Source organism: Pezoporus flaviventris, unplaced genomic scaffold, assembly GCF_033815535.1.
Source record: "Pezoporus flaviventris isolate CSIRO_AGI_PZ_B2104156 unplaced genomic scaffold, CSIRO_AGI_Pfla_v1 ptg000025l, whole genome shotgun sequence".
In the NCBI taxonomy this organism is placed as follows: Eukaryota; Metazoa; Chordata; class Aves; order Psittaciformes; family Psittacidae; genus Pezoporus; species Pezoporus flaviventris.
In genome coordinates, this window is record NW_026892573.1 from 20,388,478 (window position 1) to 20,408,473 (window position 19,996).

At 37.8% G+C, this 19,996-nt stretch overlaps 1 protein-coding gene across 10 annotated transcripts in view; it reads right to left on the minus strand.

The window, feature by feature from the left end:
• GRIA4 (glutamate ionotropic receptor AMPA type subunit 4) overlaps positions 1-19,996 on the minus strand; it is a 220,621-nt gene that overhangs the window by 46,342 nt on the left and 154,283 nt on the right. For 9 of the 10 annotated variants that reach the window (XR_009744190.1, XM_061457772.1, XM_061457778.1 and 6 more), the window contains exons 9-11: positions 15,024-15,134; positions 7,451-7,657; positions 1,030-1,400 (exon numbers count right to left, since the gene is read on the minus strand). Coding sequence is in view for 9 of the 10 variants with exons in the window: in XM_061457772.1 (XP_061313756.1) it covers positions 1,030-1,400; positions 7,451-7,657; positions 15,024-15,134 (689 nt within the window). In the remaining variant the exon portion in view is untranslated. Of the gene's footprint in view, positions 1-1,029; positions 1,401-7,450; positions 7,658-11,964; positions 13,714-15,023; positions 15,135-19,996 lie in introns of those variants that run through there. The other variant, XM_061457780.1, reaches the window with a different exon arrangement.

Here is a 19,996-nt window from a genome sequence, read left to right on the forward strand (position 1 = left end):
TGCAAAAATTTTGCCAGAAATACTGGATAGGTAATCTCTTTCTGCAGACAAATGTAAAACATGGTAGTTGCAGATCAGTAGCTTTCTCTATTTCCTCTTAAAGAAAAAGACAAATGGCTTTGCAAATGGATTATGTTGGCTTTAGGATTAAAATGTTCCTGTCACCCTTTTCAAATATGCTACAAGCTACTGCAACCATTTGAACTTTCACAGTTTTCTTTAAGAAGCAAGCATTTTGTGGTAGCAGAGATGTTAAGTAAAAAGTTATACTTTCCATTTTAACACCTGTAATTTGATGAGAGAGTTGCTAAGGAGTAATGTACATCTAGTCTTAATCAGTTTTATTGCTAGCTTCAATAATAGTAGAGTTAGGCCAATGCTGAATACTCTCAAAATCTCACTGTAAGTGGCTAAAATATAGCATTCAAATTTGAAAGATTGGGTCATAATGTTTAATTGAGAGGTTGCAGTTACTGCACAGTAAAGTTCAAACACCTTAAAAGGCTGAGAAATTCAGGAATGGGATCATATGTTACATCTGAGGCACCCACCCTGTAAGAGTTTAGCAATACAGTTTGGCTTCTCAGGAACAGATGGTGAAATATTCCCTCTCTCATAGATACTGATATTCTGGAAGCAGTGCTGTAGAATTTGATAGGGAACATAAATGGGACATTCATTCATGCAAGGCAAATATTCAGCACAATAGTGTGCATTTCATAATTATAATACAACGGAACTAATTTAGAAGCAACACAGTTCCTCTGAACTCAACTCAGTGGAATTGCCAGTATGTACGTGCTGTTTCTGAGAGATGTTTGTGATTATGCACATCGACATAAAATAATAGTAATGACAGAAATTCAAAGCAGTTTCTCTGTTGCTCTCATCATAACTATTAAAAAAGAAAAAAATGAAAAGGCTTCCTAAAGAATGAACTTCAAAACACTGCCAGGAAAATAAATGAAGGAAGATTTTATGCTTCAGTGTTGAAGATAAAATGCAAATGTAAAAAGATTTGACACAAACCTTGGGGAAATATCACATCCTTGTTGCATAAAGGCACCCAGGGAAAACCAGAGGCTGTTGAATATGCCAAACTCATTGGGTGGCTGGTCACTGGGTCCTTCTTTCCCATCCTCTGGTTCTTCTGTGTGCCACTCATATGGACTAAACCTGCTAACTAGGAACAGGACCACACTGACACCAATATAGGCAAAGACTATGCACATCCAGATCTCATACGCCAAAGGATCCAAGAAGGAAAACACTCCTGGTTTAGATTTCTGGGGCTTTTTGATCATAATGGATATCCCCAAACTCATAAAAGGCTTGGAAAAATCAATGACCTCTTCTCGTACCAAAGTGATGGTCAGAGGCGCAACAGCAATCTCTGCTTTCTATAAAGAAAAAAAAATATAGATGTATAGATTAATTAGAGTTGGTTTATACACTCAGCTCAGCAGCTAATTCCATAGGTATGTCATTAACATCAGGACACTGTGGCTTAAATGTTCCTTAGAACATCTTTCTGGGTTTTTTTCTATCACAGTCTACACTCTCAATATGTGTTTAGTAAGACACATACCACAGATTTTTATTTTACAGATTTACAGTAATACTTAATATTCCTGCTAAGGAAAAGACTCTTCAATCTTATAGAGGTGGGCAGCAGTTTAGGTATGTCATTTTGTCTTGGGCGAAAGAGAGTTCACCAGGAATGAATCAGTTTTCAGACAGTGAAAAAAGACAAGTATACAAAAGAAAGCTGTGCATAATCATGATAAATAGTGTGCCAAATCCATTCCTATTAGCAACAGGAATAATTTTTAGTGTGTTTCTCTGATAAGCTTTTAGAATGAATGGTTGAATTAAACGTTATTGGTGGTGATTACAGCTGCCAACATTGGTGTCTGCATGAACTATTTTAGCTGTGCTAATGGATCATTTCTGTCATTAGGGATTCAACAATATATAAAGTTTGCCCCTTGCCTTGCCTGGTTTTCCATTGCCTTGTATGCTAAAGCTGTCATTAGAGCAGAGCCTAATATAAGAATTGTAAGAGGAACTGGGACAGTGGGAAGGGAACTGATGCAGAAGCTGCTGAAGCCTTTCTCCTGTTCATCATCATTGTGCTGTAACTAGGTGGATTCAGAGAGCAGAGCCTGTGCTCTGTGATCAGCATGGACTTCTATAGAGCTTATGGGCTACGGAGGGCAACTGGGCATATTTTGAGAAAACTGTTTTGATTATAAATAAGGTAGACTCAAAATCTGTCTTCTGCAATGTCTTACTCTGCTTCAGGCCTCAATATATGAGATAATCTGCCTGAATTTACCCCATCCAGGTAACAAATAAGAGGCACAATTAAGAGTTATTCATAAACGTCCATCCTAGCACTGTGGGAATTTTCTTTTCTACTTAGTTAGCCTGAATTCATCTCATGGGGTAGCATTTTCAGATACAGCACACAGCCCATAGTTTAGCAAAGCATTTAAGCATGTTTGCCTTTTGGGATGCTCTTAAGGACATTCATACTCAATAAAATATACAAGGATATATTTAAATCTCATCAATTGCAATGAGAGTAAAACATGCTGAAAATTAAAGATGTACTTAAATAGCTTAATTCAAGCGTTATATAAGTAGCTTGTGTGATAAAGAAAGAACCTGAAATGTAGGCTTTTTTGTCATCTCTTAAATTTGAATCAGGTGTATGCATTTAAATTTTTTTTTTTTTTATTTCATACACTAAGTTATATTGAGATACATATTTTATGGAATTTAATTTAAAACTAATTTCTTGTAGCTAAAATCTAAACCTATTTTGGTACCTGTATTATTCTAAATAATTCAAAAGAACTGACTCATTCCGGTGCAATGGTCTCAAAATGCAAATTTGTATTAAGATTGCTATATATTTTATAGATATACATATATATTTTGTAATGCAAAGCATTTTTAAAATTGTGGCTCCTTGAAATCTTGTGATTTCATAAGTTTGACTGAAATAGATGTTTTATGAAGATGGGTATTACATGAAGAAAAACACATTTTAAAATATCCCCAAATTTGTAAAGTAAATTTGATTTCTGTAGTCTAAATATTGTAGGATGGTCTGGACTACTGGCATTGCTTCATATTTTTGTATTTCTTCTCACTCATGATTTTGTGTTTCCTAGAAGAATGATTTCCCTCCTTAGAGTCAATGCCTTTTATATTTCTAAATTTCAGCTACTGGGAATGCCTAATGCCTTGAATTGAATTAACCAAAAGACTCAGGAAAACTGTGATCTATTACTGCTAATCTCTGTATTTGTGATATAGTGGTATCTTCATTAACCCAGTGTAAATGATAGACTTGGTCACTGGTCTTCAAAAGCGTTGCCTAACACTTCTTTTGTGTCTGCAGATTGCTACTGGGATTAAAATAAGGATCCTTGAGGACTGCTAGTCTTTAAAATGTGAGGTGGAAAAGTGATAGCATCATTTCAGTGTGAACTGTGTTAATTTTAAAGACCGAATTAGCATACTGCGTACTGTATGTAAAACACTGGATAAGATTTATCTTACCAAATTCAAATGGTCAAAGAGTACAAGCTGAACTTGGAACTACGTCAGAACTAGCTGCCTACACCACTTGATGGAGTTGGAGAGGAGAAACAGAAACATCCCATTTTATTACGACAGTGATCTAATGTCAGATGATTCATAATGTCGCCTCCCCAATCTGATCATGTTATTTATTATTTGAGACTAGTGTGTGCCACATTAAGGCCTACATAAAAAGGCCTACATAAACTCTTAGCTGCTGAAAGCGAAATAATGACAAAGCTGTGCATGATAATCATCACCATTTGTGCTTTGCCCAGCTAATGTACACCATATAATTATGGATTTAAATGCTCAACAATATAACAATAGTGAAAATAATTACTGATTTTGTTGCCAGTGAAATCTGTTTTGACAAAGACTAATGGTACTTCACACTTAAATCAACTGCATCTGTAACAGCATTTCAATCAAGGCTGTACCACTACCAAGTACTGATGGATTCTGTATGCTTTTGATACTATGCAATGGGACAAGATTAAATCTGACTGTAAGAGACTTTTACTGTTTTGGAATATATTATTTTAACCTTGTGAATAAAATCTGTGCTTGTTGTATTAAGGTGGTAAACCTATCTGAGTAAAATCATGCAGAAAGTGTTTCAACTTCTTCAAGCAGCTCACGGCTTCTCAGATTGTAAACAGAAATGAGTTGTGACCTTTTGTGCTCATCAGTGAAAGAACAGCATCCTGTGTCAGAAAAATTAATATTTAATTGAAGCTGACTTTAGTGCATTTGGAAACGCCTGTTGTACATGCTTAATGGTATTTCATCCCCAGACAGCATTTCTCCTGTGAGCTAGATATCAGGGCCTATATAGTCCTGCAGGGACTACTGCAGGACTTTGGATACATCAGGGACAAATGACCAAGATTTCCTGGTAGTTTTTAGTAGAGTGCTAAAAACAAAACAAGAAAATAAACAATCCCCCTCAATGACCTTCTGTACAGTCATAGCAAAACTGTACACCACAGCACTTTATAAACCGCTTCCCCTGGGACATGATGAAAAACTCAGCCACAGAGTTTACTTAACAACCAAGCTGCTCTGTGCAGTATCTCAAGTGTCCAGGTACCAGAAGGACCAACAGTGCATATGGGTCCTGAGGGGACATGGACTGAAACTGGCACATGTCCACCCTCAGTAACATGGATGGGGTTAAGCGGCGTTGCTGGCACTGGGTCATTGGGGTACCCTGTAAAGAGCCAGGGAGCCTTTTGTGTGGCACAAGCAAGGCCCAATCTCACTGGCCAGCACAAATCCTTTAATGTGATTGGGAATTAGAAGCTGTAAAATGTTTCTGAGACAGATCATCTTGTTAACATGCTAATTTAACTGCAAATTCTGTCTCAATCCTGGCTGGATATGGAAAGCCTTGCTTGAAGCTTGAAGCACAGCCAGCTAGTCAGAGTACTTGTGTTTATCTCCAAATCTGAGTTTGTCAGAGAAGACAAACATCCTCTTATAGCAGAGCTTTGCAGGAAAGTCTCTGGCTGACTGATTTTTTTTGGTTTCTTCAGATGGAATAGACCAGGAAACCTGATGCTCTGTAAATCATCTGGCAAGGACACAAGGAAGTTGCAGGGAGGATGCTCTTCATGCATTCCCTGTGTAAATCTTAAGCTGCAAACTTTTATAAATAAACAGAAAGAGCAATTTCCTTTAAAGCTACACCTATAAAAGTACATAAAGCATGTTTGGATTTGCTCTTAGCCTTAAGGCCAGCTGGCAAAGGACAGTCTGGTGTCACTACTATAAAAGTCATTTAACTTCTAAACCAGCACGGTTTCATTTAAGCTGCTTACAGGGAATGGTCTCTTCCCCATCCTAGTGTCTAGCTGGGCTCAGAAATTGTTTTGGACAGTAATTATGTGTGGAAAATACCAGGGACCATTGTTGCCATTTAACAAATTCATCAGGCGAGTTTCAGTGCCCAGGAACATTCCCTGGTGCCACTGATACTGGGATAGACATAGCCTCAAGGAGCCTTCTGACAGCAAATACATTGGGCAATAGCAGACTTCCGGTAATTATTTCAAGAAAAAAGCAGCTCAAGGGCTTTGCTGCAGCTCATTCCCAGATTCACAATCAGACTGCAGCAGGATTTTTTAAACTTGGCAATCAGTCCTTTAAAGAACCTTCACCTCATTCTTTTCCCTTACAAAAAATGAAGTGTTGACCATGTATTTTGGCATGTTCTCTTCATGCAGATGATTTGCAACAGGTTCCTTACGCCTGTGAGTTTTGTTGCTTTCAAATATGTTAATAGCTGTCGGTCATATTCTAGTAAACAAAAAAACCCCTAAAACAACAAAGACAAAACTAAAGTGCAATTTTAAGTTTCCTCTATAATTTTCAAATAGATGATAGGCTACTGAAACTATGCATCTGGGCAAGGGAATTTTCTCACAATTTGTAAAGTTTCTCAGAGGATTTAAAAAAACCTACTGGTATAAAACAGTGCACAGCCATTGACATTCATGTGTTTGCTATTGTGATTAAAAGCCAGAAAAGGGGTCATCTCCATTATGATAAAAATGGCTGGAAAAAACTTTGATTTCTAATATCCCTATAGCCGAGCTGCTTCCAAGCCACTAAAATGGATATACATGCTTGGTGATCATTCGGCTCTTCTGCTCTTTAAAGATAAGTGAGGTTGGCTCCTCCAAGAGTTTCTGAGAACAGTTTTGTGAGGTTGGTACAACCTCCCCATTCCCATGTGGAGGGGAAATCAACAAAACTCTGGGGCATCATTTCCCACACTCCTCGAATACACGGTCTGTTTCATTTTGAGGAGTTCCCTGAGCTGGTGCTAGTTGAGGAGACTTCAACAAAATTTGTCACCTGTATTTAGCTGACAGAAGTGAACAAAAATGGGGCTGACAGAAACCCATTAGGCTTCTGCCACACATGGCCCTAACTGTCACTGGAATTGTGAAAACTGCAACTGATGATGGACCAACCGGTATGCAGTAGTCTTTTACAGGGAGGTTGAGGCATGTTAGGAGTTCATGGATGGAAATATTCTCACCTGAATAGTTTTAGGAGTTTAATCTTTTTATTTCAACACTGAAATGAAAAGTTTCTCTAAGAATTCTGATCTATTTTTAGTGCAAATACTAGCAACTGTGGTCTTCAGCAAGCACAGCTCTGAGTTTTGTTGCTTTTGGTAACACCAGATACTGTAAATATTTCTTTGGGTTTGTTGGAACTATTTTAATTAAATATTTAAACTTCACGTGTCAACAGAATTGTTAACATTTATGCTATTCTGACTAATCATTCTCCACAGATGTATAGCATAAAGCTCTTAGTTGCTGCTCTTACCAGGTTTGCTCTTAAATTTTATATTCAGTATTCATCTTAAAGGTGTTTCTTAATTCTGAATTGACTTATTTGTGTACTTACCTGTAGTGGGTTTTTTTATACATTTAATATATGATGGCAGAGTCTCCATTTCTCAAACTAGACCCAGAGTCCTAGCTTTTTCACTATTACATGAAAATAAGTATGAGTGATATACTTCCCAACTAAATCTTACAATATATCAGGAATAGATGGTCTCTAACATTAGTTCTAATGTTATTCTAATAGTAATGAATTTTTAAGGAATGTGCAAACTAAGGATATTATATTATGAGGCACTAGCTGAATAAACAGTAGAATTTGCATTAAATTATTTGATATTCTTTTGAAAACAAACAAATGCACACACATCTGAAACAGAACTTTGTTTCTTTTCTGCGATCCTAAGGTTAAATAAAATGCTCATATGCTTCCTACTTTATGACTAAGACTATTACAAATTAAATCCTGCTTTAAAAATTGTTATGCTTACCCCATAAACAAGTTCTCCCACCATCCCATTCCAGATTTTTGTCTCTGGATCCCTTGCTCCATACTTTCCATCAGGAACAATGGCAATTTTGTACTTGATACCAATATGTTTTGCAATTTCTGATGCCAGATCTACACAGTATCCTTCAAACTTGTCATTCCCTTCAAACGTATCATGGTTTTTCTTGAACATAACATATGGGGCTTCCTATAATGAAAGAAGTAGAACTGTAAAGGAGAAGTATATTGAACATCCTCTGAAATGTAACATGTCATCTACTCACTGAACAGCAGACATTTTATCAAAAGTTCATGAATAGTACTAGCACATGTAAATTAAAATGTATGAACAGAAATCCTTCTGGAAAGGTATACTTTTCACTGTAATATTTACATTTTTACACTATTTATTTTACAGTGTATTTATACATACACTGTAAATATTTACATTTACGTACTTACACTGCAATTTGGGTTATACATTTCACAAGATTTATCAACCTTACTAATTAGAGAACACAGAAACTATACAAAAATGCATATGCATTTTATATGAAAGACCTTAGTCCAGTATATGCTAAATTTAAAGCATGAAAAAAGGTTGAAACTATACAGTACAAATGAGTGTGGGATAATGCAAGGTATAATTTACACTTTTGACTTCAGTAAGTAAGCATATTCTCTAACATAGTGTGCTACTGTCTGTATAACTTCAGATGCACAGCCTGAATGATCTGCTTTCTTAAGGTTTAGAACACATAGTTACTAAGAGACTACACACATTTTAGAGAGAACATAAAGATACATTCCTGAGGAAACACATAACTGCCCCTTTGAATAAACAGTGCAGATTCTGAAAGGTCTTTTAGGATGAATCTAAGCAATATGCATAAACAAGAATGGCATTAAGCTGACACTGAGTTTACATGCTGCATGAAAAAGAAGTACCAAAATATTTTTGGAGCACCAAATTGCTCCATTGAGCACCATTGAAAACAAGTAAAACATGTCTCAAAAAGTGGATCCTACATTCCCTGTGTAAACCATACAATGACAATAGTGAACATTTTGTGACTGGGAAATCAAGGTGACACTGGAAAAACAAGGTCATGTTTATTTTTTTTTGCTCTGTGTGGATTCAGACTTCAGCCATCATTATGTAAAACTATGCTTTCTGGTGGTATTTTAGATTACTGCACACTATTTATATTCATATCCAGTTCCAGATAAAACACTTGTCACTAATACCACCCTTTGTTTGAATTTACAGCACAAAATACAAGCATGTTAACTCTCTTCTGTGCTGGACCTTGCGAATGCTGGTTTTTTGACACCAACTACATACTTCCTGCATATGTAATTAATACAAAAATAGAAATAAATGCAAACGTGCAGTCTGAGAGTATTTGCTTCATTGAAATGTCATCAACATCAGCTGTAAGCAACAGCAATTCTGTAACCTTTACTAGGTGTTTGACACTGGAGGATATGTGGCATTACATGAGAGATAGGGGGACTGAATAAAACAATTTTTAGTGTGTCAGGAAAATTTTTCATTTCTGACACCAAAATGTAGCTCCTATTGGTGGGGTGTGTATCCACACAAGAGAAGAACTTTATAGGCAAGCGGGAATAGCATGTTTAATTTATAAGGTGAAAAGGCACCTTACTCCCTGTAGTAAGTATGCCAGGACCCACTTCCATATACAGATGGTAGAACAGTTCACTGTGTAGTGTGAACGAAGAAAGTTGTGTGGTACATTCACTTTAGTGCAAGAGAAAGTCCCTGATTAAATTCAACATGGTTTGGGAATGGGGAAGTCCTAATGTTTCCTTAACACAGAATCAGGCATTGCAGGAATGCTTCAGGTGTATTCCCAGAATACCTCTCCTCCTATCATCTCCTTACGTTATTTTCTGCTATGGACATGCCTCCTGAGGCCCCATTCCCTTAGCAGTAATTCAGTGTTTGAGGCCTTTGATGCGTTATGTTGTGTTGCATCAAAAGGAGCGTGGCCAACAGGTCCAGGGAGGTGGTTCTCCCCCTCTACTCTGCTCTCATGAGACCCCACCTGGTGCACCATATTCAGCTCTGGGGCTCACGACACAGTAAGAAGTGTGTGGACCTCTCATCTTACTGATTTAGAGCAAAATACAGCAAGTAAAATCTCTTAGAATGCAATTCTCTCGTATAATAAGGTATTACCTCTTGCTGTGACTGCTTTAAAAGGAGAAACAATAAAAGAAGCAGCAATAGAGTGAGATCTGCCAGTGTGAAACAATAAAATTAAAAATAATGGGAGCACCTACTACCTTTTATTATGCTGTCCTATCCCTCCTATTTTACACAGAATAAATATGTTTCTTTAATTGTTGTGCCTACTTTACCTGCCAAATAATGAGATGTATTTTCAAAGTAGAAATTGATGGGGGATGTAGGTAGGACTGAATGTGACTTTCTGATAATGACTGTTTGCAAAAAAAAAAAATAAAAAAATCAGTAAGTAGCACTAGTTCTAAATTCTGTGCATTTCAGGATTTGGAGCTGTTTCAAACTAATGAGGTATGCAGATGTTATTATAATAACATCAGGGCACTGCAAGACATGCTTTACTGGTTTGCTAACAAGCAACTTACACAGATGAACTTGCAAGGTCAGTCTTCAAAGTCATGAAACAGAATCATAGGAACATACAATCATAGAACATCTGATCAATAGCATGCACTCAGCCATATCTTAATGATTTTTTTTTAATCTGTGGCATTGAAAAAAGTGACTTTTTTATGTATAATACAATTACAATAGCATTTTCTAAATCAATACTAATCTTAGTGTAACCATGTTAGTCTAAAGGTACAAGAGATGAAAGACATCTATGGAGTGGTAGTATCTTTTATCAGATCAGATTAAATAGCTGAGAATGGTAGGTATGCTTTTTCACTGTTTCTAGTTTTAGACTCTTCTCTAATAAAAATATTACTTCTCTCCACCATCTTTGAATTTACTACATTTTTGAACTATAAGCACTTAACCTACTGACGTAAAATGCAAGTTTGACTTACTACTGAATGAGGTTTAACACAGCAATATTTGCAAGATTTCAGCTGCTTAACAGTATTCTGTAGGGTAGTGAATCAAGGAAAAGTCCACACTGAAATGATCAACGACTAGCATGGATCAGATATTTGAAATGGTGCAAGCTTTACTTATATAATTCACAATTTTATAACAATATTTAACATTTGTAAATACAAGTTGATGTCTGCAACAATTACCTTTATAGATGTAAAACAAATCATTCCACCACATTGCCACAAATTCATGTGTACAGTAATATGCTCACAACTGATGATTCATGTTATAAGGGAAGCTGGAGAAAGTAGCTAACTCAAATACCAAATAGATCTGTGTTTGGCTTTCCTATTCTAAGTTCATTTCAAAGTCTTTAAACACTGTAAAAATAATTTGCAAAAGTGACAAATACTCGTGGAAGGAAATGTCTGATTTTTAGAACAGAAGTGGCACACATCATCACACTTTATTCTGAAAGACACTTCTGTAGATGTCATGGAAGGTTTTTTTGTGGTTTTGGGTTGTTGTTTTGTTTGTTTGGTTTTTTTGTTTGTTTTTGTTTTTTTTCCCTTTTTCTGAATAAACTGTCCAGGATTCGGTTTGAAGTCTTTCTTGTTGTCATGCAACAAACTTCACTGTATTCTCCAGTCTAACAAAGAATTTAATTAACAAGATTTCTAATGAAAAAATATTCTTCTATTATGAGAAAGGTCATAGTTAGAATTTTTGAGGTAAGACTCCATCAAGAGTTTATCTGTCAAAACAATGAGGATGATTCTCAGTCACCTAATGAAGGTTATCTGTCATCTGAGACGCCCTAAAGTAAACTGCTTGACCTCCAAGTTCAGTTCTGCAGGTCCTTTGTCCTGCCGCTTTATGGATAGGTCTGATAACCTCTGTCTTAGGCATCCACCTATGGGATATTGAATCAATTTCTAAATCATAGTGGGCTTTCAGGAAAAATTATATATCTGGGGCACAATTTATTCCACATGCCTGAAAGTGCAGACATCCAGATGGAGAGATTTTATATGGCACGAGAGAGGCAAATGTCCTCCTGCCAGTGTAAGAAATGGGGGATAGGCACTATACCCTAGAGCATCTTAAATGTCACTGAGTGGGCATTCATTCAGTGGGCAACTGAATCAGTACCCTTTGTAAAGTCATCTACATTTAGGTGACTCAGTTGTGAACTGGATTCTGCCCTTGAACCTTAATCTGCCAGACCATCCCATTAAAATACTGAGCTGTAAGCCACAACACAGATGCAGCTCACGCACATCAAGCTTTTGTTCTAAAGGATTTTCATGATTTTTTAAGTTTTACAGTCTCAGAGTTGAAGACTGTACCATGAAATGTATCAGAGAGACTGGAGTAGTCTTCTCACCCTACTCCCTTACATTCTATCTCAGCAACTTGTCACCGTATTTCTTAATTTACTAAACTAGAGATAATCATTATTCCTAGATGGGTAAATCACTCACTGTTAGAGGCGGGCTGCACATAGCATCCCTTCTCCAGCCATACAGTGAGCTTACTGTGCATTTGGAGGTCCCAAGCCCTCCCCAGAGGGAATACTTCTGCACACAGGTAGAAAAGCTGTCCTTCCCAGAGGGCCATACATGCAGGGTACAGGTCTCTCCCAGGAGCTACAAAAAGGAGGGCTGCACTGCAGCCCATGCAATGCACAGCATCAGCTGTCCCTACTGCCACCTTTCTCTGGGCTGCTCCTTCACCACATTCTTAGCTGGAGATAGATTTAGTGCCTATGCACTAAACCAAAACTGTAAAGTAAATTCTACATGCTTTCACTGTGTTACAAATGAACATAATATTTTGCCAAATAGACAACACTGTACTAAATTCTTTGAGTGCAGAGCTAATTCATTATAATGCATCTTCTATGCAGTAGCCATACAGCCACATAACAGCACAGTAAGCATAGACACATAAAAACTGAAGAAACAGAGGGCAAATCAACTTGAGCTATTTGGCTTCAGGCAAAAATTAAAGCAAGCCATGCTGAAAACTTGTAATCTTATGCTGCCACGACACCTGCCTTCAAAGACTAAAAAGCCTGACAGCACTGGTTGCAGAAGCTTATCTGTTTAATGTTGGAAAATACGCATGCAACCAAAATTACATGTGTCATCTACAGTGGTTCAACTTCCCTTCAGTGTGAAGAGGACAATGAAGAGGGGAAAAGTTGCTGTCTGGCATTTGCAACATGACTATAACACAAAGAAGAGCAAAAGAACAGGATTCTGAGTTATTCTAAATATATCTTTCCTTTGTGTGTGTGATCATATGCTTGTGGATACTAAATACATTGTCCTGGCAGGTCAATATTAAGAATCATGGTTCTCATTTGCCATCAGCATCATGTGTGCAGCTCCCACGGGAGATAATGGGAGACAACCATGAGAAGGCAGAATTCACCATATATTCTTATTCAAACCAAATTCTGATATAGTTCTCTTGCACTGTGATTTTGAAACATTGAGAAGGGGACACTTGTGGTCAAGAAGCAGGGCTGCTTTCATATTAACTGCATGTATCCCAAGGTGACGTGCTGCATAAAGATAGGGCATGCTTTGGAATATTAATTCAGCTTTTTGGTTTTTAAAATGAACCCACCAGTCCTTTCAATGCAAGAACTGGAAAAGTTCTTTTGAAGATAACATTTATTATGCACATCAAAATGCTTCAATGCAAACAGGACAGGCAAGATAACACATTTTAAAAGCTTTCTTGTTTTCCTTTTTTCCTTTCTAGCAAACAGGAACCTTTTATATTACTTTTCATTATTATTTTTTACTTGCTTCTCCTAAGCTTGGAGCTATTTATGGAATTGCAGTATTCATGTATGGTAGCTTCAGTCAAAGATATCAGGATTGGTATGAGAGGAAAATTTCGACTGAAAGCCTGTTATTCACATCATTCTCTTCTCAGCTTGGCAAAGTTGAAGAATAACGTCATCTGTTCTAGACATTTCAGATTAGCCACAGAACTTTTCTTGGTGGTTCAGTGCCTGGTCATCCAGTCAGAGGAACAGTAATCCATATGGAAAAATTAGCTCAATGCTACTAGACTGGTGGTTAATACTTGAGCCTTAGTTAGGAATGTTCGCAGCATCTTGGGACTCTTTTCTTCCTTGATCAATTTCTTAAAATAGGATTCTTCATCAGAGGCTGAAAAGAGGAGGACTGTACTGAAGTATATTTTTTCCATCACCAAGTCTTTTTTTTTTTTTTTCTTAGGAAAATGATACATATATTTTAAATGTCCCATGCAAAAAAATGAAATAAAATCAAAAGTTACACAATTTGGTTAGGAGTTACATTCTGAATTCCTGCATAGTAGTTTGGTTGATTTGTGTCCTGGAATGATAATATACTTAATGTATAAATCCTGATACACCTGCCAGAAATCTGGTAACTACCTGCATTTTTGAGTATGAAAATGTCTTGACATTTCCTTTGAAACATTTTCAACTCCGTATTAACTCAGAAAAATTACTGCTTAACAACACATACAGAATGTTCCTTCCCATTTGAGACACAGTTTATTCTAAAGGGTTAAAATGTCTTGTCTAAATGAAGCAGGTGAAAAGGGCAGTGAACTGAGATGTAAAATCTTAAAAGCGGTCAGGTAAAGGTCACCCTTTGTCAGTTGACTTTGACAAACATCGGCTTAAAAGGGCATGTCAGACTTTAGAGGGAAAATTGTTAAATATTTTGTTTAAAATACAGATTTGTACGAAACAGTAGTTTTAAAAACTATGTATTAAAAATGTAAATGAATGAAGCAACTGCATTCTCCTCTGCAACCAGTCTTCAAAAACACCAGTAACACTGGAAAATCAACCCCCAAGTCTATTTTGATTTTGTTAAAATTGGAATTCTATTGAAATGCTGAATAAGCATAGTAATAAATATGTTCAAATGCATCTACTAAATTCATTTTTTCATTCACAATTAAAAAACACATAATCTAGTTGTAATTAGATGACAGAACTATACTACTTAGAAGATTTGCTCTTGGTAATGTTAATTTTGAATTTATAAAGTATCAATAAAAAGGGACACTGGCATTATATAAACAGTTCATTTTATACACTCTGTTCAATTCTGTCATTTAGAGGTTTTGCGTTTTATCTTTTTCCCAGTTTCTTGTGAGTCAAGATTTATCAATTAGAGGTTGAAAGAATTCACTTGTATTTCTGAGTATTTTACTTGTATTTTACTTTAGTAAAAAATGGAAAAGACTGAATACAGAAAAAAAAAATCACCACAACTCAACTGTAAAACCCTGATTTCAAGTGAATATTATATTATATGCATACCAAAAAAAATCTACACAGATATGACAGTCAAGATAATTAAGATACATGGCTTTCACCCTCCCACTAGACTAGGAACTGGCAGACTAAATTAGACCATAAATAGAAACGAGATTGTGTCACACACCAGAATAAGCATTAAAAAAAGAAATGCCTTACCAAAATTGTAGTGACAACTACTGTCCTATTCTCAATGGCTGAAGTGTCATTTCCAAGTGTAGGTTCATGCTGGATCAAAACTAATTTATCCATGTCATTCCAGTAACCAACCTGCAAAACAAGATGTATATAATTTACAGCAGAAAAGTTTACATTCTCTACAATTACGAATATAAATGATTATAAGAGCAACAGACTGACCTGAAGAATCAAAGAAAATGCTGTCATGCTCATACCCAGGTGGTATGCACCTAACACATTGGGTGTAGTATCTTGCACCACTTCTGCACAGTTGGACATGATACCACTGCCACTCAGCTGTTCCTGAATGATCTGAGCTACTTATTACAACCAGACACACAATTTAAATCCCATTTTCACTAGTTTGATGCCTTCCTGAGACATAAATGAGATATGATAATTTTTTCTTTGCAAGAGAAAATTTTCATTCCTTAATCCTCCAGATCATCTGAGGTCTTAGATGGAGGAGCAAAAGACACTTGGGTGACAGTTTTGCAATTCAAATGCTTACCTCAATTCCCTGCTCCGTGATGGGCCTCTCAGGAGACCCCAGCCCAGGGACTTACACGCGGCTAGTTCCACCTAACTGCTGGCATTGACCTTTTAGTACCTACCTTAGAAGCCATGTTATTAAAGTTTTCTTTACACTCACTGACAGACAGGCACCACCAGACAGTGACTCAGCTCACACAGAATAAGTACTCTTCATAGAAAAGCGCCTGCTTTCCCCATTGACTCAAAAGCATGGTGAGAGTAACTTCACTTTAAAAATATCTCTGCTAAGTGCCTAAAGGGACATGATAAAAATTAGGTTTTCCTCTCCCTGGAAGCATTTAGGCTGCCATGACTCTCCCCAGAGCAGCCTTATGGTGACACAGCTGCCTTTTTCATTGCTGGCAGTAACCAGGGCCAGGTTTGAATCACTAGTTCTTGCATTCCCATTGAGAGAAAAATCCCACCCTCCCTTTTCCCTTTTTTGCCATTCTCTTTTCTGCAACTAGATCATGGTTATCTGTGGATCCTCTGATAGGTTCCTGGGGATGGCTGTTCCTCTGACCCAGTACTGACAGCACTCAGCTCCATGTCAAACAGACAACAGGAACAAAAACATGTCAGTAGAACAGTGCTCTAATCCCAGCCAAAGGGGCTCTCCAAGCTGCTGAGAACCTCATGAATTAAGAGACTGATCTTTTTCCTCAGGAAAGATGCAGACAGCGGCAGTGATTTTGAAAGGTTCCTATCAATTCAACCTGGCACAGCTCACTTTCCAGAAGCACCTGGGGACCAGTCAGCAGCAACTGCCCCTTCCCTTCACCCTTGATCAATCAGGAGTTCATGAGACCAAGAGCTGGGAGAGAGAAATGCTTTGTCCATCCTACCAGAAAAAGAAAGGGAATTTTAGCAGAAATCCCCAGTGTAACTTCAGCGCAAATGGACAGTCTGTGCCTTGGATGGAAAGACCTCAGTATGATGGGAACTGGCTAAACTATTAGATCAGTTATACAGCCAATATTGTTTCTAACATTATTGTGGAACCAAACTAAAATTCACCATCACACAGGATTCTGCCTCTACGATGTGGAAAAACATCAACGATGTGACATGAGAGACTAGAAGTGCATGGGAGTGATTTTAATTCCTGGTCTTATATAAAGAACCCTGTATATTCTTAAACCAGCCAACCTTCCTCTTAATTTTTACATTTACTGTTTCATTCATTTCCTTTTTTGAAAAGAAAAATAATAAAATATTGAGAGGCAAGTCATTTCAGGAGTCCCTAGAGCAGTGTGCAGAAATACTCACCACAGAGAATTACAAATACATGAAGTGATTTATTATGTGTGAGTGAGATTGAATACAAGTGAGGATTTTTTGGGTTTGTTTTGGGTTTGTTTTTTTTTTCCTATTAGTGAAGCAAACAAGCACAAACTCTACCTGATCAGAACTTCTGTCATACTTAGTTGAATGTTCCTTTTCTCTTTGCAATTGCTGTACAGCACAGGAGCCTTGATTTAGGTGTCTGCAGCTAACAAGAAGCTTCAGCATTGCTGTTAGAATGGAGAGGAAGTATTCTTCTAAGTAAGATGCACTTACAGGTATTGTTTTTCATCCTGACAACCAGAGTCACAGATACAATTGATAATTGAAAATGTCAAGTTCTTGTCAAAAACTGCGACCAGCTAAAGGCAGAATATGCACACCAAAACCTGTCAGTTTGGGAAGCTCATTATAGTAGAGAATGATTGCTTTCTGTTGTGCAATTCCTTGTTGCTGGAAAGTTCAGAAGGAAAGCAGAAAATGAATGATGCGTTGTGTTATAAAAGTATGTAGCATATGAAAATGCAGACAGAGATAGAGGAGGTTTTTGAGGAATGGCAGGCATTTTTAAAAGGAATTTTAGTTTGTGTGCAAGGCCGTGAGCTTGCATGTGTACATCTCAAATCTGTGCTAAAGTAACTACAGAACTGGATTACTGCATAAATATACAGAAGATATATCATGACACTTGCGTAAGTATATAGATTCACAGTCACAGTGGGAGCACTAAATAAAAATATGCTTTCTTATAAATACATCAAATCCCTAAGGAAAAAAATTCCTCAAAGGATAGGATTGAATTCAGCAGTTAAAGTATATCCAATTCTATCTGGATTGCAACTGGAATGTACAGCAGTCACATACACTTATGCAGAGGTTGAATTTGTATTTTAGGAAACAACATTTAAAAAAAAAATTCAGCCTCAAAGTAAGTCTGTGGCAGGTTTGTCATTTGGATGAATACTGCTATTTCTGAAGGCCTGTGTGCCTTGTAGCAACCACTGAGGTGCTCCTGCTGAAGCACACAAGTCACTAAAAGCAACAAAACACTCAAAATTTTGGATAATTAATTTCATGTTAGTTGCCCAAGCTGGAATATAGAATCCAAATCCTAGACTGTCTTGTGCATATACATGCATATACGTGCATATATGTGTGTGTATATATATATATATATGCATATAATTTGTTTACTTTTTTTCTTGGTGACATGATGAATGGTGAATGAGAGAATCACAGAATGATTGGGGAAGGAAGGGACCACCTGCTGCACAACCTAGAGCTAGTTGCCCAAGACCATGTCTGGATTGCTTCTGAATATCTCCAAGGATGAGGACTCTACAACCTCCCTGGTCAAGCTGTGTTAGCATTTGGATACCTTCAAATTATGAAGTGTTTCCTGATGTTCAGAAGGCACCTTCTGTGTGACACTTTGTGCCCACTGCCTCTGATCCTGTACGTAGGCACCAATGAAAAGAGCTTGGCTCAATTGTCTTTGCACCCTCCCGTCAGGTATTTGTACACATCAGTATGATCCCTCTTGAGTCTTTTCCAGGCTGAACAGTTCCGGCTGTCCTAGAAGAGGCACTCCAGTCCCTTCATCATATTTGTGTTCCTTTGCTGAACTCTCTCCAGCACATCCATTCATCTCTTGTACTGAGGAGCTCAGAACTGGACACAGAACTCTAGGTGTGGCCTCACCAATGAGGAGAGGCAAAGGATCACCTCCCTCAACTTGCTGCCAATACTTTGTCTAATGCAGCCCAAGATACCATCTGCTTTTTTTGCTGCAAGGGTACATTACTGGTTTATGTTCTACTTGGTGTCCGCCAGGACCCCCAGTGTCTTTCTGCAAAGATGCATTCCAGCTGGGCGGCTGTCAGCATGCACTGGTTCCTGGGATTGTTCCTTCCCATGTGCAGAACTTTGTAGTTCTCCTTGATAAAATTCATGAGTTTCCTGTCAGCCCTTTTCTCCCTCTGGATGGCAGCACAACCCCCTGCCATATCAGCCACTCCTCCCAGTTTGGTGTCATCAGCAAACTTGCTGGTGGTACATTCTGATCCAGATCCAGATCATTAATGAAAATGTTAAATGGGACTGGACTCAGTTTTGACCCCTGGGTTACTGTTACTGGCCTCCAATTAGATTTCAGACTACTGATCACCACCCCTTGGGCCTGGTCCTTCAGCTTGGTTTCAAACTACCTCACTGTCTGCTTATCCAGCACATACACAAACAGCTTCTCTAGGAGTCTCCCACACAACATACTGTCAAAGACCTTAGTGTAGTCCAGGTAGACCATACCTACCACTCTCCCCTCATCTATGAGACCAGTCACTTTGTTGTAGAAATTTATCAAGTTGACCAAGCATAACTTCCTGTTGGAGAATTCGGCAATGCTAACTACTCGTGATTATTTTCTTGTTTTTAATGTGCCTGGAAAAAGTTTCCGAGAATAGCTGCTCCATCACATTCCCAGGAATCTACATGCAGTTCCCTGTGTTCTCCTCCTAGAATAAACAAGTACTTCCCTCCAGTCTTGGGGCTCTTCTCCCAGGTGCCATTATCAACCAAAGATTATTGAGAGTGACCACACAATGACATCTGCTACCTCCATCAGTACGTGCGGGTGCACCCCATAAGGTCCCATGGACCTATGTATGTATGTCCAGTTTGGTGAAGTATTCCCTGACCTAATCATCTTCCATCAAGGGTACATCTTCCTTGCTTCAGCTTTTCTCTCTTGTCTCTAGGACCTGGGATTCTCAAAGACTAGTGAAGACTGAGGCAAAGAAGGAATTCAGTACCTCAGCCTTTTTCATGTCCTCTGTACTGAAGTCCTCTGTCTCATCAAGCAAAGGGCCCACATTTTCTCTAGTTGTCCTTTTGTCACATGTGTCAGCTCTTCTTACCACACCTGTGTAAGCTCTTCTTATCAGATTCAATTCCATTTGGGCTGTAGCTTTCCTAACTTCATCCCTGGATGATCAGACAACGTTTCTGTCTTCCTCCAAGGTTACCCATCCTTGCTCCCAATCTCTGTGTGCATACTTTTTGTGTCTGAGTTTGGCTAGCAGCTCCTTGTTCATCCATCCTAGTGTCCTAACATTTTTTACCTGAGTTCTCATTTC